Below are 23,844 nucleotides of genomic sequence, written 5' to 3'. Positions count from 1 at the left end.
AAGTTTAGATTTTTTTCATTTCTTTTGCTTTATGGGAAATCTTGAGAATCTGATAAAATGGTGTAGTTTGAGGATGACCTCAGTTCCCACTTTAAGAGAGGGAAATGAATAGAATCTTCTCCATCCCACAAATAATAAACAAAAGTTTATTCCAAGAAAATGTCCACATGAAGTGAAACTGCATCTTGTAAAGTTGTTGGAAAAGGATAAGTTATAAATTAAAAACTAGTAAATGAGACATAAAGAAAGAGCAAGTAGGTTACATCCAAGGGTTTTAGCTTAACTGTCAATAAAGTAAGATGAAAATCATGAGAAATTAGATATCCACCGATTTTTTTTCTCGATTGTCTAAGCCTTGGTGGATAGAGTATCATTTTCTGTTTGCCTGAGCCTTGATGAATAAAGTTATATGATACTTTCGTGGAGAAGCAGAGGCAGAGCTAGAGGAGCAATGAAAGTGTGCGGAGCCTCCCACTTGTTTGGGTACCAACTGGTTAACCTGCAGCAAAAGATCAAATCCACCCCACTTGACTCAAGCCGAGGTGTTCTAGTTCTTAAGATTTGAAAATCCTAGTGCACATTGCACCTGCTAGAAAGAACAGTTGAACTTCCATTGGCTCGGGTTTAGCCTTACTGACTTTAACAGGGGTTCTTCTTAAATATTAATTATTAATAAATTTTAGACTGATGCAATGCTTGAATAGATAGGAAGAGATTGACCCTCAACAAACCTCTCCGAAGGCAAATTACACATACATACAAGGAATAATCCAGATGTGCACAAGTTGTGATGAACTCACTTTGTGATAATCTAGAGAGAGAGATGATTAACCTCCCTTCGTAAAAATCCTACCTCAACCATTGCGGGAAGTAGCACGTATTAAGTGAAACTTGTGTGAAGATAGCAAATACTTTGTAAAATAATCGAGATGTGCACAAGTTAATTTGGATAGCATGATATCAAGGAAAAAGAAAAGCTAGTAGATTTAGTGAAGATATCTCTTAACAATAATTTGCTAATCTGAATTAGTTAATGTAAGTGATCACCCCGTCATCAACGGCTAGTGCTCACTACCAGGAAACAAGATCTTGCAGTAATGCATGTCCTTGTCTTCATATACATACAAGTCTCTTTAACAATTGGTAAATTTGTCTTCATATGTAAAGTTGAATAACTTTATGAGCACATGATTGAATTGAGCCTAATTTCTTTTATCCTTTGGCTGACTTAAAGGTCAATCTCTTTAGACTGCTAGCTTTTCTTTTGAATTATATATAGTATTATTCGGATCAGTTTGCATGCATCTAGACTGTTTTATCAGTATCTGTTATCTCCTATCAGCGGTACCGAATAATCCTATAAAGATCGAAAGAAATAACAAAATGTTTTTTCATCTCTAGAATAAAAACCCGCTTTCCCTTAGTTTTCATCGCTTAGACGGCTAGTCATGAGCTAGACCATGGGAAATATTAGCCTGTGTACCTTAAAAAGATATTTGCTTCATTCTCTTCTTGGCTCAAAAAATGTAAATAAGATTTATTTTCTAGAAACTTTACTTATGTGTGCTTAGAGAAGCATAGTTGATCTGAAGTGACACAAAAAAAGAGTATTGTGATAGATTGATAGTCAACGTAAAAGTAGTTTAACTATGATAAATATTCTTAATCGACATATGAAGAGTCCGGAACCAAAATGGCTAAAAAAAAAATATTTTGAACCAAAATGCCCCAACAAAAAAAAAAGTTACTAAAGTACCTATAGCGCAGTATTTTACTGCGCTACAGTACTAACGGAGACGGCCCCGTTAAGTCCTATAACGCAGTAAAATACTGCGCTATACAGAATACGCCTCAACGTATAACGCATGATTTTACTGCGTTATAGGACACCACAAAACCACAAATTCCCCTTTCCATTCTTCCTTTATTACGTAATAAAAACTTTTTTACGTAGTTTAGCCGTATATTAATCATGCTTTAAGACTCCGAAACTTCAATATTTTATATAGAACTCTAGTTATATTTGTACAATTAATAAAATAGACTCAACACATCAAGAATACGTGATACTTTGAATTGTCGTTTTAATAGTTGAAAAGTGCTCGAAGTCCTTTTTTGTTTGAAGACTTGTAGTCATTAGCTTTAAATTATTTATCTTTTAGGGTTTCGTCTTATTTTTAAATTAATGCTTAACTTTATTTCGAATGTGTCACGTTTTTTTATTATCATCAATAATAAAGACTAATGATAATAATTATAAATATGCAAAAAATGTATAATATTTACGATAAATTGTACAACACTAATGTATATACACTATCGAGGATGGGTCCCACATGTAGTATGGCGGAGACTATCCCTAGGCCTAAGGCTTATACCATCCCCACCGCCTTCGCCATCGTCTCCGTCGCCCTTTTTCCTCTTAATAACCGGGCGCTCCAAGTCATGATCATCTCCTCTTCCCCTAGCCCTTGCGCCCTTAACTAGAACGTGCTTCTTCTTGGGATCTTGTCCCGCTGGCACGCTCAGAACCTCAGGCTGAGCTGAGTCTGGAAACTGGACCTCTTCCTCGTCGGGAGTCGCCACCGCAGGCGCCGAAGGATGAACCTGAAAAATATATAAATTTTAGTATCATTTCTTATTTATGTTGAATACATTAACGTTATTTATTTAATCAAACCTGTGTGTCAACGGACGCTTGAGAAAGCTCCTGAGATGGGTCTGTAGCCTCCTGAGATGGGTGTGATGGTGAATATGAGGTAGTCTCCTGGACGAGATGCTGTTCGAAGTTCAAGTAAAGGTTATAAATATTAAATAAACATTTACCTTATATTGAATAAAATTATTTTAAGTAAAAAACTTACATGCGCCTCGGTAGTCTTATGAGAAGACACCTCTGCCTCGGCAGGCTGATGAGAATGCTCCGGAATAGGCAGCTCCTGTGGACCCACTGGCGCCGAATCCTAAAATATGAAAAATATGAAATAATAAGTACTTTAAATGATCAAATATGTATATTAAATATTGACCTTATATTGAATAAAATAAATTTTAATAAAAAGCTTACCTGTGGCTCGGTAGTCATATGGGAAGACACTGCTGGCTCGGCATACCCATGAGAAAATGCCTGAGTGGGTGGCTCTGATGGACCCGCTGGCGCCGAATCCTAAAATATGAAAAAAATGAAATAATAAGTACTTTAAATGATCAAATATGTATATTAAATATTGACCTTATATTGAATAAAATTAGTTTTAACTAAAAAACTTACATGCGCCTCGGTAGTCTCATGAGAAGACACCTCTGCCTCGACAGGCTGAGTGGGTGGCTCTGATGGACCCGCTGGCGCCGAATCCTAAAATATAAAATATTACTAAATAATGAATAACATATATATATATATATATATATATATATATTTAAAATAAATAATTTAAATGAACAAATATGTATTTTAAATACTAACCGGGATAAAAAACTCATCAAAGTCAAGAATCCGGGCTCCCTCTGAATTCCTCACAGGCCGTTCATCGGCTAATGAAGCGCGTAACGCCGCCCAATCAACGTTATCACGCTCCTCCATGTATGCATTATGGCTCGGCTGTGATGAAGACCCGGGTATCTTAACAAGTAAGAGCGCCGGCGTAAACGTAGGTGAGTCTCCAGGTGAGCTGCCACCGGCCTGGAAGGGCTGCGGATGGACTAGACCGTGAACGCCCTCTGGAATGGGATCGGCCTCATCTACCAGTCCTCCACCACCAGGTCCTCCGGCAGCAGCGCCGCGTCCTCTACGCGCACGGCGTCCTCCGGCAGCACGGCGTCCTCTGCCAGCACGGCCTCCGCCTCTGGGAGCCCCCGGTACTGCCTGATACTCAGCCTCCGGAACAGGCTCCGCCATGCGCCTAATCTCGCCTGCCTAGCGGATACCATCCTCGGAAATCCTAACCATCTCCGCGGCAAGCCCCGCAAGCCCAGGTAAGGCATATGCTCTAACCCCAAGATGCGTAAACGCTGTACGGCCACCAGCTGCATTTGTGTTTAACAGAAATAAAAAAAGTTTATTTTTAAAACTTAACAATTAATGAAATTAGATAAATCTAAATACGATAAACTTACCAATGCCTCGTACTGCCCCGCGAGTGCTGAATATCCTACATCCCTAGGGGGACGCAAAGCTGGGTTGCCGATCAATCGGCGTGTGATCTGATGGTACCAGCGCATGTAATGCTCAACGGGAGTCAAATGGCCGACCACCGCTAAGGTGCCCAACCTGTTCTCCCAACGGTGGAGCTGGACATCCATGAAAGCCAAAAAATTATCATCAATGGCAGCCCGATCGTCTCGCTGGTAGTGTCGGAGCTCATGACGGACATCAGGGGCTATACTCTGTGTATGCCCAAACTGTCGTAAGACACGCTCGGGCATGTGATCCTCTACGATGTCCAGGTGTATCAATGGACATCGCGACCTCCAAACCCCCTGACCTGCCCTACAGAAGGGGGGCAAACCATCTAATATAGCAGCGTACGACGTCCATATAAATAGCTGCATAACATATAAATACAAATCAGTGATCACCATGTAGAAAAGACGTTTAATTAAATTATTAATGTAAATTTAAATAGTTTTACCGTATCATCCGTTATGTGATCAAGCTGGTCCCGGAATGGAAGAATACTGTGGTGCGTATCGACATCCCGGTCAAAACTCGCTGTCCACCTCCTCGCATAAGGCATGTCAATCTCGAGGTGATGTCTAGGTACGGGCTGAAAAGGCAGCATCCTCTCCCACGCCCATAACTGTAAACGATATTAGAAAATACGATTTTTTAGTCGCCCTTCCTTTCAAGAGGTTTGTTGACATTACAGGAACGCAACTTAAATATTACCTGGAGAAGAGCAAAAAATCCACACACATCTCTGACAACACCAATAGACGCTCGGCACAGGCATCTGTAAAGATACGCCAAAACAGCACCGCCCCAGCTGTAGTTCCCAAGCGGTCCAGATGCTCCAAAAAAAACAAGTAACGTAAACTGACAAAGGCACCCGATGAATTCGGGAACAAGATGCCCCCGAATATAATAAGCAGGTACAAACGGGCATGACGATCAACATCGTCCTGCGGGGTGCCGTCGCCAACCGGATCCAGACCCTCCAAATAAGTGCAGAGTGCACTAAGTTGAACCCGACTCTGTCCGGATATCTGGGCCGCGGCATCAGGCACGAAGTGGGTGAGCCTAGTCAACTCTGTCACCCACGTCCGACCAGGAGGAGGCTCGTACCGAGTGTACAGTGGCTCTCCATCAACCCGCAATCCAAAGAGGACCTCTACATCCTCAAGTGTAATCGTGGCCTCACCAGTGCGAAGATGGAAGGTATGTGTCTCTGGCCTTCACCGCTCAACCATGGCCGTGATAAGCGCCCAATCATGCTGTACCCGACCAACGGACACGCAACGGTAGATGCCGCCCCGAAACAATATCTCCAACACGCGAGGATGTGGGGGGTGCTCGCGTAAAAGAGTCCACGTTCTCTGCAGCCTACGGGGACGGAGCCTAGTAGATATCCCTATACTACCGGCCCATAATAACTCTGACCTATGATTGTCTTGCAAAGACAATACTGATCTATCAGCGGGCCCCGGGTGATCATCGGCCCCAGGGGGAACATTCGAATCCATGAAAGAGTCCGGTCTGTACAAACTAAATTAGTCATTATTCTTGAAATGAAAGATAAATTATATTAACTAATCGAAATTTAGCAGTAATATTTGTTTGGAACTATATTTTGAATATGTGATATATTTTTAGTTGACCAAATAGCCAACACAACTACGATAAAATTAAACTAAGAGTTCATATTCGTCGACCACATATTTTCCTATAAACTTTATATTTTTTTCGTTAGCTTATGTATTTATGAAAAGAAGAACTTTAACTATTCTTTTTAAGATATTTTTTTTTTAATTTAACATATATATTCATGCTTATAGAATTGTATAGATTAACATTTCATAATCGTTTACAACTTGTTTGGATGGTTGTTACCTATTGTATTATATTATGTTGTTAGTATAAATAAAATGTTTGCTTTGATTGCTACTTTAATTTTATTGTTATGTAACGATAATTTTATTAGTATAAATAATAATTCATTAACAATTCATAAATAATTAACCAAATTCAACTCATAAATATATAACAAATTAACAATGTTAACAATTCATAAATAATTAACCAAATTAACAACTCATAAACATATAACGAATTAACAATGCATAAACATTTAACAATTAAAAATTAACAATTCATAAACATTTGACAAATAATTAATTTAATCATCATTAATAATAAATAAATAAAAAACGGAACAGTGGCCTAAGCCACTGCCCCCAGCCGATCAAACACAAAAAAAAAAAAATGATTTTTTTTTTATTAATGATGATTAAATGTTAAACATGCATGCAATATAATGTATATAACAAAATAATAACAAAAGTTCATAGTAGAAAACCTTAATCGAAGATTTTTTGTAGATATTTTAATCGAGTTGTACGCCGCTTTTTCTCAAAATTCAAACTTAGAATCTTGCTCCTTGACTTGAATATACCGAGAATCTAAACTTTCCGGATGAAATTTACTAGAAAACGACGTTTTTATTTGGTGGGGACCACAGAAATCTGCCCTCCAATGGCGTTTTTGAAAAAAAACTGCCACTGGAGGGGGCAGTGGTGGAACCCGATCGGGTTGTAGTGGAGACTATAACGCATGATTTTACTGCGTTATAGGAGAGAGGTAAAGTCCTATAACGCAGTAAAATCATGCGTTATACGTTGAGGCGTATTCCGTATAGCGCAGTATTTTACTGCGTTATAGGACTTAACGGGGCCGTCTCCGTTAGTACTATAGCGCAGTAAAATACTGCGCTATAGGTACTTTAGTAACTTTTTTTTTTGTTGGAGCATTTTGGTTCAAAATGTTTTTTTTTTGAGCTATTTTGGTTCCGGACTCCATAAATAGAGCAAAAATGGTACACATTGTATTTTATTTGGAATTAAAGCGTAGTTAATTGATTTACTTTTTTTGAGAATATCCCTTGCTTTGGTGGATGGAGAGTGCAAATATGATATGACATCTGAGAGTTTATGGATGGACGCTTTTATGGTATCAAGTATCAACCAGTGATAGGTGCATATGAATAGATGCATGCTGTAGGGGCCACTAGTACTATATTGCTAGGTATTTTTCCAGATAAGAAAAAAGTTCATTTATGTGCAATACTAGTTTGAGTGTAGTATGTGGACGAACCACTCATTGTGGATTTCAAACAGAATAAATTCCCAATGTTTAAATTATGTAAAGAAATTCTCACTAATGAATAATGATTTTTTTTCTGTCTAAGTCTAAGTTAAAAATTATTCGGTAGGTGTGCTAATAGTAGGAGATAAGTACCAAATGAAATAGTCGGCATATGCTTAACAGAGGCGGACCCACGTGCACTTCCACCCTTCGAAAAAATTATGTATATATACCTTGAGAAATTAGTATATGTTTAATTGTGCACTCTAACAAACGAAAGTATCTTTGGCGCGGTTGCAACTGCTGCTTCCCTTACATGTCACCCGGATCGAACCCGAATGCCACTTTTAATTATTTTTTTTGAGCATATTTTTAAGAAAACAATAAGCGTTAAATGAGCTCGCAAATTAGTATATCTTTAATTGTGCACTCTAACAAACGAAAGTGTCTTTGGAGCACATTGGTTGCAACTGTTGCTTCCCTTACACGTCACCCGGATCGAACCCGAATGTCACTTTTAATTATTTTTTGAGCCTATTTTTAGGAAAACAATAAGCTTAAATGAGCTCGCCTAGATTCGAACTTGCACTGTCACCACATGTTGCACAACCTTAGCCACTGAGCTATCTCTTTCATTTGCTTCGTTGTATTAAATTTTATTTATTACACATATTTGACCTATATACTTGTATTTTCGCCGCTGCTATGCTATTAGTGACCGGTCCGACACGGTATTATCCCTCAGTCGTCATTAAAAATTTTGTTGGCGTTTATGTTAAGATAATAGTGCTTACGCCGTCTTAAAATCCTGGATCCGCCTCTGATGCTTAAGTTGCATGGTAACCAACAATTATTAAAAAAAAAAGAAGAGAAAGTACCCCCTAATTGTGCAGAGCACAAAATACTTTTTCTAACTTTATATCAGAAAATCATACTATGTTTCTTTACTAAGGGTGTGTTTGGTATTAAGGAAAATGTTTTCTTGAAAGTAAGTGATTTTTATTTATTTTCTAGTGCTCGATAAGTAAACAAAAAATATTATTTCAAAAGCTTATATATAATCTAGACAAACACTATATGAGTGGTGTGGGAGTAGGGATGTGGGGTGGTGCATGTTGAAGAGCAGGAAAAGACAATAGTGTGGATTGTGGAATCACTTATGGAATAGGGAAGTCATATATTTTTAAGAAACTTTTCAAGGTAAGGGTAAGGTCTGCCTGTGCTCTACACTTGATTGTTGTTGTTGTTTTCCTTGACAGACTATTTTCCAAAAATTTATCAACCCAACATGGAAAATTGATGAACATTTTTCTCCGTATCAAACATACCCTAAATTCTAGGGTGACTTATCTTCCAGCCACAATGAGATCTTGAAACGTTAAGCAAAAAATAGAGATTGAGATATTTCTGGTGAAGTTAGGTTTCAAAAAAATTGCCCCAATAAACTGTTGTTGCTTTATTGGTTTTCATTACATGAAAAGGTGGTAATAACTAAAGGTAAGTCAGGCTTATCTGATCAGTGCTCACCACCTTAATGACTTTCTTTTGAAGTTGATGGATCATCAAGTGCTCACCACCTTAATGATTATCTTCTGAAGTTGATTGATCATCAAACCTGGAAATCATATCATAATACATAAACTTGTTTTTATGGGAGTCTTGTCAAAAGTGAGAAAGAAAGATATTTGTATATACTTTAGGGAAAAGGGTAAAAAAATATCTCTTTTCTGTACTAGATATATCTGAAGTTTAGGCTTCATTCTACTTAAGAACTACTCCTACTATCTATATCCTTGTCGTTACTAAATCATCTCGTGTTTGTCCTTGATCCTAACATAGTTCCAACCATTAAGTATAAATTTTGACGTGTGGAATCCACCAAATCTACCCTGGAACTTCGTTAAAATCAAGATCAGCAAATACGAGACGATTGGCTGACCCCGAGTATGAATTGCCCCAAAACATAAGGGACGGTAAAATTAAAATATAATAGCACAGTAGTGGAGTAAACTATGACATATTCCCTATATAACTTGTGTATAGTTTTCAAAACTGTCGAAGGGTGTGTGCCTGATCCTCAAAATATAGTACTTTTTTGGAGAATTCGACACGAATACGATAACATTTTTTAGGAGTCCGAGCAATATTAGGTTTTCAGATGCTATTTATTAGAGATGTGACAAAGTTTATCATTATCATTATTTATCTGTTCCCAATGGGAGAACTATGATTGAATACTATGCAAAAAAGATGTAGATGAGAAGAGAGTGGGATGAGGGACCTGGAGTTGGGGCCTTTTCTTTTTTCTTTTTATATGTTTAAAATCTCAGTGGCAGGTTATGAGCATATCACATAAATGAAAAAGTGTAAATAAAGTAATCATACAATGTTGATCACTTAATTGATCCCAAAAGCACTTCACATTTTCAAAACTCAATTAAAATCCCAAATAAACATGCCTTTTTTCACCTTTTGCATTTTATTCTCATACAATTTTTTATCCTGGTTTGTATATAAAAGCTAAGGTTTCTGTATATATTAGCTTATAACTTGTAATATTTTTTCCATTAAACCTTTTATCCATTAAACCTTTTAACAAAACTGAGTTTCAAGAGTTTATTTTCAATGGGGATTCCTGAAGTTCCTAGCCCACCTGATCACTTGTATCCTCAAGCACTTCAACTTAAACTTTATCAAGCTTTCATCTTCTCAATCCCAATACTATTTTCTATAATCTTATTTCTGTTGTTTTACTTGTTTTATCTCAAAAGACGGGCTTCTATTGGTTCTAATTCCTCTGTTGCAACACTTCCAAGAAGTTCAAATCAAGCTATTATTCATGTTAGTCTCTTCTTCAATTTTTTTTGGCTTGGGCTCTTCAAAAATGTCGACGGGTGCGTGTGTGCAGCGTTATTTTTGGAGAGTCTGAGTAACATAGTTTGAGTTTCATAATTTTTTTCAAGAACCATAGTTTACAAACTTAAAAATTAGGTCTTTCTAGTTCTTTAATAGTTTTCATGTTTTGCAGGGTGAAGTAGATGTAAAGGGGATGCTCAACAACAAGCTTCCAGTCATACTATTTGATGAAGATTCAATGACGAGGGATTCACAGTAAGTTAAACTTAATTCTTATTTGTGTTATTGGTCAAATCCATGATTTCTTCTTCCGACTTCTGAGGTGGTCCATCAAGTCCTCTAGCCTAGGGTAATCAAAATAAGGCAGGATTCTCTCGTCTCGTGTTTCCCTTTTTTTGTTTTTGTTTTTTGAGAGAGATGTAGTCCTTCCTTTGTTTCTTTTCTTTTTGGATTCATAAATAATGCAATTCCACCTGATTTCTTCCAGTTACGGTAACTGAGTTACCTATGGATTGAGCCCGCTAGTTATTTCATAATAATCACGAAAATCAAGTCCTATGTCTCACAAGGATGCACCACAGGTTCTTTACTTTTTGGCCTTGATTGATGTTGCATATCGCCCTAGAAACTAGGAAGCTATCAAAATTAGTTCCAAGAAAGCGGTCAGGGTGTAACTAGAACTTCATCTCAATCTTGATATTGTTGGAATTAGTCTCGAAGAAGCGATTGCCAGCGAAATATATGTGAAAAAAACAGAACTAATTATGCCAATTTGCCTATGTCAAAAACTAGTCTAACTTACTGAAAATTTGTTGCATTATCTCCATTAATCCTCTGTTAGAAGCCATCCATAAAAAGATTTAGCAGGTTTACTTCAAGAATTCTGTCATACTTAGATGGTTAGTTGAAGTAGCTTTTCATCCTTTAAGTTTTTTGACGAGTCCTTTAAACTTTGAATCCAATTCATATACTATTAGTTAAAGCTACCAAAAGTTGTAGAAAAAAGGTGCCTAGATTCTGAAAATTATCTTAGGCTTTCTGATTAAAAGATTTTATTTCTCTGAAGTTAGTACTGAAATGAGCACTTCAAATTCTAAGGATGACTTCAAGACTATATTTTCATTCTATACTATAATTGGAATAGATAGTATTCATATAGCCGACCCCAACTGATTTGTGACTGAGGCATAGTTGTTGTATTGTCATTCAAGTACTAACATTATCACAAAATCTCACAGGTGTTGTGTTTGTTTGGGAGAATTTGAGATCAAAGAAGAGCTGCACCAGCTACCTTCTTGTAAGCACATTTTCCATGTGGCATGTATACGCCATTGGCTCCGTTCAAATTTCTCTTGTCCGCTCTGTAGACACCACGTCATTATTACCAACAAAAATCCGCAACCAGCTTCTAATAACAACCCTACGAATATCAGCGAAGGGGAAAGGGAACAACACGATAGAACGGTTATCAATAATATTAGCAGAGAAGAGCACGAGCAGCATGTGGTGATAATAGAAGAATTGTCTAGTGCTAGTAGTTCATCCTCTAGCACTGTTGATAATACTGAGAGGGATTATTCTTCACATGTAGAAGCTCTTGTAATTAGTATTGATAAGACCCCTGATACATGAATTTTAGGTATTTTCTCGGATAAAATTGGAACAATATAGAGAGGATTTATGTGACCCCTACACAATGATGACACACAAATCGAGAAATGGTCCAAATTTTCCTTGGGAAAAAAAGGAATTTGAGGGACTGCTTAATTTTGCTGCATTTGTGGAATTGTATATATAGAACTGGGAGTTTATGATACCATGTTTTACACAGCAGTATCTGATTATTAGATGGAACTTTGCAAGATCGTGATTTTAATTTACTTCTCATTTAAAAGAATGCATATTATAGTTTTATTTATAGTTAGAGCTTAGAATGACATCATGAGCCCGTTTGGATTGGCTTATAAGTTGCTTATAAGTTGTTTTCAGTTTTTTTGAGTGTTTGGCTGGTCAGCTTAAAGTCATTTTGTGCTTAAAATAAGCTCAAAAAAATATTTGGGCCCGTTTAACTTAGCTTATCTAAAGCAGCTTATAAGCTGAAAATAACTTATAAGCAAAAAAAATAAATAAGTTGGGCTACCTCAATTTTTATTTTATTTTTAGCTCATAAGCTGCTTAAAATAAGCCCATCCAAACAGGCTCTATATATGACGATCTTTTTTAGCTTTGATATATGATAGTCTTTTTTTTGAGCGGAAGAAAAAGAGTACTTGAAATTGAAGTTGCAAAACGTTAGAAATCATTTTTATGAAAGTCAAAGATTGGCGAGTAGAAGTTAAAGATTTGAAAGAAAAAAAAAAAAGGTACTAAATCTCCAAAAATAGTAGACCTGATTTACATACACTAAAATCTAGAGAAATATAACAAGCTGCACTCTATGAGATCTCCATGATCCTTTTATTTTTGAAATATCAACTAAATCTACTGTTGGATTCTTCAACTAAACCAAGTAATCAGAATACAAGAACAATAACCAAAAGTTAAAAAAAAAAATTACACATTTCTTAGAAGAAAAGCAAATGCAATATAGAGACTACCAGCAAGAAATGTGGAGAGAATAGTGACCCTTGTAGGCATTCTTCCTTTATCACCTCTCAAAACCATCGCTTCATAAATTGGCAAACAATTTATCACTACAAAACCAGCAATAAACATTTGGATAAAGAGACCATCCAAACTTTGATCACCCTTGAAAATTTCTAATAGTGCTTTGAGGAATGCCACTAAATTGATAATTGATGTTGTTGCTAGTGTAACGAACATAGGCGAAACAACCCCAAACTCGAAAATCCCTTGATGGTACCTTTTACCTTGGTCACTATCGACTACTTTGCTTGTTATGTTGAACCCTTGTGTAGATATGCCTAAGTGTTTAGTTAGATACTCAATAGTTCCAAATAGATAGGATGATAATCCCCTTATCATCCAAATTCTTTGGTCATTCCACCACCTTTTAAATGTCCCTTGAAAAGACATAAAAATCAAGCAATCTTGTCCATATGCTCCGAGGAACAAAAAAACGTACACGAAAAACCAAGGGTCTGAAACCTGAAATCCGATAAGAAAATTATTTTAGATATATCTATAAGGAACTAAGGAGAGAAACTAATTTAAATAGCCGCCCGCCCCAAAAATAGCTGGCAGATGTATAGTATATTAGTGTATAATACATGTATATTGGCTAGCGAGTAGGGACAGTAAATGTTGTTGGCCGAGCGGCCACATGTACAACTTCCCTATCATAATATCTAGACTAATTAAAAATTATTATCTCACTATGTTTTTGCTTGCTATATTTTGTCAACAAATAGTTATTGATGAAAATGAATTGTTACATACCTTTGGAAAGATGGAAACCCCGTTGAGGAGAGTTAGTTGAGGGATGAAGGCATATAGAGTAATTGGTATTGACCAAATGGGCCAAAATGCATAGTGAGCATAACAATGGGCCATAACAAAGCCCATGGACTGAACACCAAAAGTTAATGGGCTATATTTTGAGAAAGCAACTTCAAGGAGGCCCACAGACCACCTCTTATTTTGGCTGACCGCATCATAGAGAGAAATAGGTACATCTCCTAAAAATGCAGGCCTTTTAGGATTGCAAAACACAGATTTCCAACCTTCACATTGAAGTCTATAACCAGTGTAGTAATCCTCCACAAGTGATCCATACCTAAAGCCCATCTGCAAAGTTTTGAAATTGTTAGTTTGTGGCAAAGAAATTTATATAGGAAAAGTTACACATTTGCTAGTCAAATATACGAAAAATATACACTATTATGTATAAAATATGCAGATCTTTTGTATATCTATTTTAATATACAAAACAAATATACATTTGTCGGCTTTTATTTTGGTGGACGACTATACAGTGTAGTTTTTTCCATTTATATATGTGGAAAGTTCGAACTGATTGCCACAAGAAATTGTCAGTACAGGTATGCTCCACATTCACTGACTTATGCAAATGTTGCTTGTAGTTCCAACAACTTTTTCGTGGCAACGAAATTTGTAAGTTCGAATCGATTGCCACAAAAAGTTGTTGGTTCAATTATACTCCACATTCACTAACTTATGCACTTGTTGCCTTTGATTCTAGCAACTTTTTCGTGGCAAAAAATTCTAATAATATATATGGCAAGTTCGAACCGATTGCCATGAAAAAGTTGTTGGTGCAATTCTATCCCATATTCACTGGCTTATGCACTTGTTGCTTTCAGCTCTAATAACTTTCTCGTAGGAATTAGCTCGAACTTACCATATATATTAGATATCTTGGCAAGTTCGAATCAATTGCCACAAAAAAGTTGTTAGTTCAACTATACTCTACGTTTACTGACTTAAAATGTTACCAAGAATTTATCAAGGTTGGGGCAATATTCAGTATAAAGCTCACCTTGGAACCCCAATTACTTTCATCCTCATAGTTGCAACTTGCTACATAATGGGCTCGGTGTAAAATTTCTTGGGCCTGGATGGGCTTATTCACAACATGATCCGGAAACAATTCTGGAACTTCGGGCTGCTCGAACGAAGATGGGCTCCCAAAAAAAGCCCGACGACGGAAAAAACATCCAGTTCCAACGTAATTGGGCCCACGAAGCCCATCCATACCCACTGGATTTGAATGAAACAGGCCTTTTATCTCACTACCATAAATATCTGCCTCGTTGAGCCCATGAAAACGTTGAGGAAACTGAACGTAGGCTAAAGTGGGCCATAATGTTTGGTCCAAGAAGTAACATAAAGCCCGTTGAGGTGTTGATGGATCATTAGAGTACATGTCACAATCCAGTGTCAAGATTATCGGTGCATTTGTCATAACTCCCGATACTCGAAGCTATCACAAGAAGAAATAAATCATAAGTAAGAAAGTAATTAATTCCATTATATTTTCATTTTTTCTTTTGAACCAAGAGAATATAAACTTTTTTCACACAATTAGATTACTCGAAAGCAATTACTACAGTATTAAGTTTATAATACGGAAACGATGATAATAACTTCTTGTATTTGATGAGATTTTACTTACCAAAGCATTGAGAGCACCTGCTTTAAAATAATGAGGGGAGCTCTTGCTTTTCTCTCTTGAAAGATAAATAAGATTTGGCATCCCATGACCCGTTGTGTCTTTGTCTTTGCCACTTTCTAATAAGACCTGCACCAATCATTTTGTTAAAAGAAAAAGTGTAACCTTAGCTGATAGTGGGGCAAATTTCATATCTTTAAGATGATAGTGGCGCCAAAACCTCAACGAGGACACTGAGTCTCTAAGGGAGTGTTTTAGTTAGGCTCAAAACGGATTATGTTACTAGTGAACTACATTGCTATAGTCTGCCATTACATATGAGAAAGATATTTTTAGACAAATGGAATGTTGAAATGACAAACCTGAATAACGGAGGGATGGTTATGACGAGTAAATCCAGCAGTCCAATATTTGCTAAAAGCTTGACGGTCTTCCTCGTTGTTAATATAATCATCATCCACTTTTCCCCTCTCAATCACATTTTCTATCCTTGTCTTCATGCTTTCGTACATCAACTGCACATATATTTATGTATGATCACGACTAGACATAATTTAAATATTTCAAAACTATCCGTTTGGCCATAAGAATTATTCACTTTTTTCCGGATTTTTTTTCACTTTTTCAAAAATTAGTGTTTGGCCATGAAAATTCCAAATACAACTTGAAGTTGTAGTTGAAATTTGAAAAACAACCAAAACTTGTTTTTCACCTTTTGCACAACCAAAACCTTGTTGAAAAAATACATTTCAACAACAAATACTATTTGCAAAAACTATGGCCAAACAAAACTCCAACTCCAAAATTCCAAAAAAAGTGAAAAAGATTTTGGTTTCTATGGCCAAACGCCTACTAAAATTATATATATGATTACCACTTTGGCAAGAAAATAAACTTATTTCCATTTCTTTGTTTAAAAATCATATCACGTTAATATAAATGAATTTTTTTTATTGTATATAAGTTGTTGAATCTCCTTTGGCACAAGGGAGGATTCTAGTGTAATTGTAAAAAAAGTTCAAAAATAAAAAATTGCTTTTGGTTACTGATCCAAAATTCAGGTGTGACATTCTAATATATTTTAAAAATCATATCACGTAAATATAAACGGAAAAAAAAAATCTTGTATATAAGTTGTTGAATCGCTTTTGACACAACGGAGGATTCTAGCATAATACTAAAAAAAAGCTTTTGGTTACTGATCCAAAATTCAGGTGTGACATTCTAATATACCACTAGAATTTAAAATAATAAGGTGTCCCAATAAGCGCTGTGACAATATTATTGGCGATCGAATATTTTGAGTCAACACATTATAACAAAACATGACATATGCTGATATGCATATAGGTATTTTGCGACTTGTTGAATGAATAATGACAAGAAAAATATCTGGTTTATTGCCGTGGCTATAACGTCGGAAGGATTGAATTCAAAAACAAAATCAAAGAGAAATAGAATGAAATATATTCAGATAATAACGAAATCCCAAGCAAATTGTGCAAGTTGCTTATCCTACTGCTACACAAAATTAGCTAGTACTCCCTCCGTCTCAATTTATGTGATATAGTTTAATTGGACACGGAGTTTAAGAAAAAAAGGAAGATATTTGTATGGTTATAGATCATCTTGTTAAGTGTAAAAGGTAAAGTTTAAAGTTAAATTATTCCCAAATAAAAAAATGTATCATTTTTTTCAGACGGACTAAAGAGGAAAGTGTATCACATAAACTAATTGGTACAGATGGAGTACTATTCTCCATTGTTATTTACTTTACGAGAATGATTTTTTGTGATCAGTACTTCTAATTGAAATAGTAGTAAAAAATATTATATAGATTTTATGTGTTGTTTATTGATCTTATGTCTTATGTTTTACTGACGACCGGTAGACAAAAGTATATATAACTAAGATGATATTTGTAATGGACCATAATTTCAAGTATACCTGCTTCGAAATGACTTCAGACATACATTGTCTTAATATATATATCATTGAAATTCAAGCATTTCTTCTTAAAGTTCAGACAAAAAAAAGACTGAAATTGCAACAAATTATTTCGAGTGGTAGACCAACAAATTCTTATGCATTATGACGTGACTTCGGCCCTTCAATTATTGCAATTGACAACGAGTATAGTAAAATAATCATAAATAAACCAAGAATATGACGCTGTGATTGGGTAAAGATGGCAGCAGTGGAGAGGCCTCTAATTTTATCACTATCTAAGTAGGCGTTTGGACATGCAATTTGAAATTATGAGATGAAATTAACATTTGAACATGCATTTCATCTCACCATGGTTTGAAATCCCAAATCATTCAAAAAGACATGATGATTTGGAGTTTCAAACCATGATTTTAAAAATTTTAAATATAAAATTTAATCCATAAGTTTATATTTTGTAAAAAAAGACCCATAAGTTGGTAGATATTTTAACAATTACTCCCCCAACCATTATTTATGTTTACCATGTAGAAGGATTATATTAAAGAGTAGTTACATTACTATTCATGTTAAATTTTCTTTTTTATTGAACTAAAGTTTGATCAATTGATGTTGTATTTTTTCGAAAGGCTTTCTAGTAGCGTATTAATTTTGTTATAAACTATGACTTACTCATTTGATAAGATTGTATAAGAATTGAGAATATTTTGATAGTTTTCACTACTTGTGGGGTTTTATGTTTATAAAAAAAAATACAACTTAAGAAATTCAAATTGCATATCCAAAATGATTTCATCTCATGATTTCAAATCATAATTTCAAAACATGTCCAAACGGGTCCTAAATCCCTATCTCTAAGGATATTAAATTAAAAGCGTACATCGCACATGCAGCTTGCACAGATAACAGTGCCCATCTTAAATCATGAAATACAACACCCATATGCAACTCCCCACTCCCCCAAAAAAAATCTTAAAAATAAATGTGCCGCATCCTCCATTTCAACAAAAATAAAAATGCGTCGCGTGAAAGTAATGTATTTTTGAAAGATTTGCGGCTAACATTTTTTTAGAGAGTCCGCCGAAGCAACATATATAGTAGCCCTTGTGAAAGTTTACAAATTAAACTCTAACAAACTAAAGAAGGTGTACTTTATAAGAGTTTAACTTCTGTGCATTAACTAACATGTAACTATCTGATAACTATAATTTGGTAATATTGAAAATCGACTAAATGATTTGTTATAACCAGTTAAACTACATTAATAATATTATAATATTTGTCCTTTTCGGCAAGAAATTACTTCACTTATATACGCATGACATAACCAGTTAGTATAAATTATTGAAACAGCTGAAAATAAACCTCAAGGAAAAAAAGAGCAAAAACTAAATATACATACCTTAATTTTCTGTGTCTCAGAATTTTCCATGTCATTAGAACTGAAATAAGCATCTGGACACCTTTCAATTATATTATTCTCCCTACAAAATGGCAACCAATGGACAGCAAATTTTGCAGCTTCCATAAAAGCAAACAGTGTAAGCTCTGAACCACCATCATCCGATACATAAACCGAAATTTTCTCAATCGGGCAATAATCGTACGCCATGACCGATAACGCCGTGTTAACGACGTTTAACGGGGGCTCCTTATAAGGATCCGCCGTGCAAATAAATATGTCAAGTGCCGGAAAATTATCGTTACTAAAGTTTTTTATTTTTTCGGGACATTCTTTACGTGTTAGTGGATACATACGAAAAGACTGAATCGTTGACCACATGAAGGCTAGGATTAAGTCTGAAATTAAAATTAAAATTGATATGGAGAAAGAGATAATGGAACTAGTGGAGTTTAGGAGTTTGAGTGTGTGGTTATAGAAAAGAGCTAGGATGGCAAAAAGGTAAATAAGGGCAAATGCACGGTTGAGGATGAGTTGTAGAGGATTCACCTCGACGGAGTTAAGACCGCCGGTGGCGACGGCTGTGGTTTCCATTTCTGTCTAAAGTGTGTTATTACGGTGTGAGAAGCACTGCTATTTATAGCCAAGTAAGGCTCCAAAATAGAGTACTTTATAGTTGGTGTTTTGGACAATACTTTAGTTGAAGTCTTAATAAAAAAAATTAAAAAAGTATTTGAAATGGAAATTGAAGAAGAAGAAGAAAAAAAAATGCTAATGAAAGTTGAAGTTTTCTTACGTGGATAGTGTAAAATATGTTGCATCAATTTAGCTACTCCCTCCCTTTAATTTTATATTATAATGTTGATTGGGTATATAGTTAAGAAAGAAAGAAGACATTTGACACATACTAGAAGTATTCTTAGTAAATTTCTTTTGTCTTAAACGTGTCATGGTAATAAACGTGTCATTTTTATAGCTATAAAAAACACGTCATCAACAGTAAAATAAAACATATTGTTAATCTTTTAAATAGATAAATATGTCATTTTAAAAGAAAAAGATTAGAAAAGGAACGTCATGTAAAATGGAAGTACTATTTAGCAAGTCTAAACTTTGATAGGTTGATTCGTTTAGAAAATAAATGAGATTCTCTGTATTGCTGTATGGTGGACCATAGATATCTCGATAAGAACATCACATTTTGTCACTATGTGTTAAGCAAAATGGAATGATTCAAGCCTATTTTTAAATTATTTAGGAAGTACACATCAAATGGTGATTGTCGAATTCATTTAATCATCCGGTTTTATTCAAATTAAACTTATTTCATAAATGGAGCATCTTAGGGTCTATATTATGTTCTGGAGCAATTTATCGAAACATGTTCAGCCCATTTGAAGATATTGCCCTTCCAATTAATAGCATGTACTTGTTATTTGCCGGTTATGTTTTTGAAAAAATAGTCAACGTCATGAAATTTCAAATTTCACAAGTAATTTCAAGATACTCCTCAGTTTCATTTTACTTGACCCATGTGACTTGACACGCCCCTTAATAAAGTTTTTAGGAGAGGTGTATATTACTAAACTAAGTATATTACTAAACTAACCTTATTAATGATGTTTTGTAACTCTAAATTTTGCATACTAGTACTTTACGTAATTATTTAATACTAAGGGTAGCATGGGAAAAAAATAATAAAACTCTCTTTATTTGTTAAGATGGACAAGTAGAAAAAATACATTTATAATATAGGAGCCAAATAAAATAAAACGGAAGGAGTAATATCTTGGAATTTCATGTGCAAAATTTAAAACCCATGACAAATTAATAGTAATAGCTATTTTTAAAATTTAGAGACTGAAAAGTGACTATAGTAAATTTTAACCGAAGTTATCGGTGCGATTCGGCTCATCAAGATTGCACAAGAACTCGTAAATGGAATATCCAACCATCCCTTTTATGTATTCTGGCTTCTGCTCTTTCATATATGGAGTGCATAATAATTACATGAATATTTACGGTTGTTACCAAAAATAATAATTGAAATGAATACCTTTAAATTGTTAATTATTTGCTGCATCGATTAATTAAAAAATATCTAAGAGTATACAATTTAAATCCAACACGAAACTTCCTAACAAAGGAACATATTTGTCAAATCTGATATGATTAATTAGCTAAGCATAAAATATAAACGATGGCGATCAACACAGGTACAACCAGATGTCGTTCAAAATAGAATACTAGATGCTTTCAGGTCATTAATCATGTCCAAGATATTATTACTAAAAGTATACCATTTCCAAAAGATGTTAAACCTAAATAAAGTAGCCATATATCAATTTATAAAAAGCATATCCCTGAGTACACAACTTAAACCCAACACGAAATTAAATGTCCTGATAACGGAACATATCTGTCGAAATTTGATATGATTAGCCATAAAAATATAAGTGATGGTGATAATTAACGGAGAAAGTACAACCAGTTTCTGTTCAAAGTCGATGTTATCCGTGTATTCAATATACTGTTAATAGAATAAACGTTAGATTAATTAAGTTTCGAGCCCAACAGAAAATTGTGTTTCTTTAAGATATTTAATCCCCTCACAATTGCTTAAGATTTGAATTAATTTCTCCCATGATAGAATGTAACACCATTCTGCAATAATACAGGCAATTCAAATTGCAGAACTTCAACGAACACAATAAATAGCAGTAAATCACACTTGACACATACTTTTAAAATAATGCACAGAAGATGGGAAGAAGAAGACGATTTTCTGAGGATGCCTTTCAATGTGTGAACTGTTGGAGACTAAAAGGTGCAATAGTACTTGTTCGTAAAGAAGGTGTCTTTTTCGTTGCGAATTTTTAAGTTGGGAAGTGACCGTGGGATCTAAAACCGAAGCTGAGCCGAGCGACAACGATGGCGCGAGGGGAGATTCTTTTCTCACCCCTTTAAGAGCTAAATAAAGTGTTTCTCTATATAAGCACACTAATATATCTTTCCATTTCAGTAAGGGACAAAGTTCCACTGTAAAAAAAAAAAAAAAAAAAAAAGAGAAAGAAAATTGTTCAAATTTTATTTTCTTCCATTTCTCAATTCACATTATACCTCATCGTTAAAGCCCAACGGTTGAATCTAGATGCTTTCAGGTTATTATGCATGTTGAAGATATTATTACTAAAAATATATTATTACCAAAACAGGTTAAATTATATGACTGGCGACGTTAATATATTTATACAACCAAATTATTGAAAAATAATTGAAGACCAAATTATTAAAAAATAATTGAAGGTAATTCTATTTAATACTCCTAGTCAGTGCCGTACATAGATTACAATGTGGCCAGTTGCTGAAGCTGATTCAGAATTTGAAATTTATGATAGGTTCCTATAATGGCGTCAAGTTAACACTATAATAATAACTAAATTTACCATCAAATATTTAAAGTTTGAATAAGGCTTTGAACACTCAGAAATTTTTTGGATCCGGCTCCTCTCCATTTCTCTTCTCTCTATTTTCCCCAAGTCCTACTTTAGATTAGGTACACATGGCACAAGATTTAATTAATGGCTAAGATTTAATTGACTAAAGCAAGGTCCTAACCATGATTTAAATAATTAATAAGTTGGAGTAGTCCGAAGCCAAAATGGCTTGTTTTTGGAGCTAATAGCCCAAAATAGGCTGCATTTTTTTTTATACCACAATGGGTATTTCATTGGATAACCAACGAAATACCCACAATTACCTGTGTTCATGGCCGGAATATTTAGTTACATTTCGCTACACTTGTGGCGAAATATAACAATTTTTTTTTTTTAGCATTTCGTTGTTATATCAACGAAATGGTATATATTTTTTTTTTACATGAATTTTTTTTTATTATTTTTGTTTTGCATTTCGTTGGTATATCAACGAAATAGTATTTTTTTTTCGTTTATTAAAAAACGAAATAAGAATTTTTTTTTATTTCGTTCATCTAAAAACAAAATTGGAAAATATATACATATATATTTTTTTTTATGCATTTCGTTGGTAGATCAACGAAATAGGATAATATATATATATATATATATATATATATATATATATATATATATATATATATATATATATATATATTTATTTTTATTTTTGTATTTCGTTGATATTCCAACGAAATAGGAAATTATCATTTATTTTTTTTGCATTTCGTGTATTAAAAAACGAAATAAGATAAATTTTTTATTTTATTTTTGTATTTCGTTTATATAAAAAAATAAGAAAATAATTTTATTTTCATTTCGTTTATATAAAAACGAAATCGAAATATATATATATATATATATATATATATATATATATATATATATATATATATATATTTTTTTTTTTATTTATTTCATTCATATACCAATGAAATAAGATAAATATATATATTTTTTTTGTATTTCATTTATATAAAAACGAAATAGGAAAATAATTATTTCTTTTCGTTTATATACCAACAAAATATATATTTATATAAAAAAAATATTTTTGTATTTCATTTATATAATATATATATATATATATATATATTTTATTTTTCAATTTCGTTTTTATATGGACGAAACAAAAAAAATCATATTTCTTTTTTTAATAAAAGAAATACAAAAAAAAAAAACAAATTACTATTTCGTTGATTTACCAACGAAATGCAAAAAAAAATATATATATATTTTCCTATTTCGTTTTTATATAAATGAAATACAAAAAACATATATATATTTATCCTATTTCATTGGTATAAAAACGAAATAGAAATATATATATATATATTTCTATTTCGTTTTTATATAAACGAAATGAAAATAAAATTATTTTCCTATTTTTTTATATAAACGAAATACAAAAATAAAATTTTTTTTATCCTATTTCGTTTTTTAATACACGAAATGAAAAAGAAAATGATAATTTCCTATTTCGTTGGAATATCAACGAAATACAAAAAAAAAAAAAAATTATCCTATTTCGTTGATCTACAAACGAAATGCATAAATATATACGAAAAAAAAAAACTAGTTGTAAAGTCAAGACATAACTTTATTTTGAATATAAATATAATTCTAAAAAATATAGGGAGAAAAAACTAGTTGTAAAGTCGTCAAACTTTAGATGGCCATAACTTTGTGCTCGGACGTCCGTTTTACGGGTTTTTTTTTTGAACTTGTGTATTTTTTCGAGATCTATGCGGACAAACCGCCTTGGCCGAGC

The 23,844-nt window shown here is 33.9% G+C and overlaps 2 protein-coding genes and 1 non-coding gene across 3 annotated transcripts; 2 read left to right on the top strand and 1 right to left on the bottom strand.

The window, feature by feature from the left end:
- Positions 1–9,404: 9,404 nt before the first annotated feature.
- LOC132634760 (probable E3 ubiquitin-protein ligase RHA4A) lies at positions 9,405–12,057 on the top strand. Its single transcript, XM_060350812.1, has 3 exons — positions 9,405–10,141; positions 10,329–10,411; positions 11,395–12,057. Exons 1-3 carry the CDS (start codon positions 9,926–9,928, stop codon positions 11,786–11,788), a joined length of 693 nt encoding a protein of 230 aa, XP_060206795.1. The 5' UTR covers positions 9,405–9,925; the 3' UTR covers positions 11,789–12,057.
- On the top strand, positions 11,787–11,889 carry LOC132638867 (U6 spliceosomal RNA). The gene has a single exon (XR_009581932.1). It is a non-coding gene; the product is annotated as a U6 spliceosomal RNA (small nuclear RNA).
- Positions 12,058–12,592: 535 nt separating the features above from the next.
- LOC132634761 (cellulose synthase-like protein G3) lies at positions 12,593–19,366 on the bottom strand. The gene is made up of 6 exons (XM_060350814.1): positions 18,598–19,366; positions 15,611–15,763; positions 15,252–15,377; positions 14,616–15,059; positions 13,556–13,903; positions 12,593–13,264 (listed from the first exon to the last, which is right to left on the bottom strand). The coding sequence occupies exons 1-6, from the start codon at positions 19,189–19,191 to the stop codon at positions 12,710–12,712; spliced, it is 2,220 nt and encodes a 739-aa protein (XP_060206797.1). The 5' UTR covers positions 19,192–19,366; the 3' UTR covers positions 12,593–12,709.
- Positions 19,367–23,844: the final 4,478 nt, after the last annotated feature.

Source organism: Lycium barbarum, chromosome 4 (genome assembly GCF_019175385.1).
Source record: "Lycium barbarum isolate Lr01 chromosome 4, ASM1917538v2, whole genome shotgun sequence".
NCBI classification, from domain to species: Eukaryota; Viridiplantae; Streptophyta; class Magnoliopsida; order Solanales; family Solanaceae; genus Lycium; species Lycium barbarum.
The sequence above is the reverse complement of the archived record's forward strand: the minus strand, read 5'-3'. Positions and strand labels throughout refer to the sequence as shown.

Coding starts and splice junctions, on each gene's coding strand:
- LOC132634760 (XM_060350812.1), top strand. CDS start 9,926: ATGGGGATTCCTGAAGTTCCTAGCCCACCTGATCACTTGTATCCTCAA. Junction 10,142..10,328: donor CAAATCAAGCTATTATTCAT/GTTAGTCTCTTC, acceptor CATGTTTTGCAG/GGTGAAGTAGATGTAAAGGG. Junction 10,412..11,394: donor TCAATGACGAGGGATTCACA/GTAAGTTAAACT, acceptor AAAATCTCACAG/GTGTTGTGTTTGTTTGGGAG.
- LOC132634761 (XM_060350814.1), bottom strand. CDS start 19,191: ATGGAAACCACAGCCGTCGCCACCGGCGGTCTTAACTCCGTCGAGGTG. Junction 15,378..15,610: donor ACCATCCCTCCGTTATTCAG/GTTTGTCATTTC, acceptor TGATTGGTGCAG/GTCTTATTAGAAAGTGGCAA. Junction 13,904..14,615: donor AAAGTAATTGGGGTTCCAAG/GTGAGCTTTATA, acceptor AAAACTTTGCAG/ATGGGCTTTAGGTATGGATC.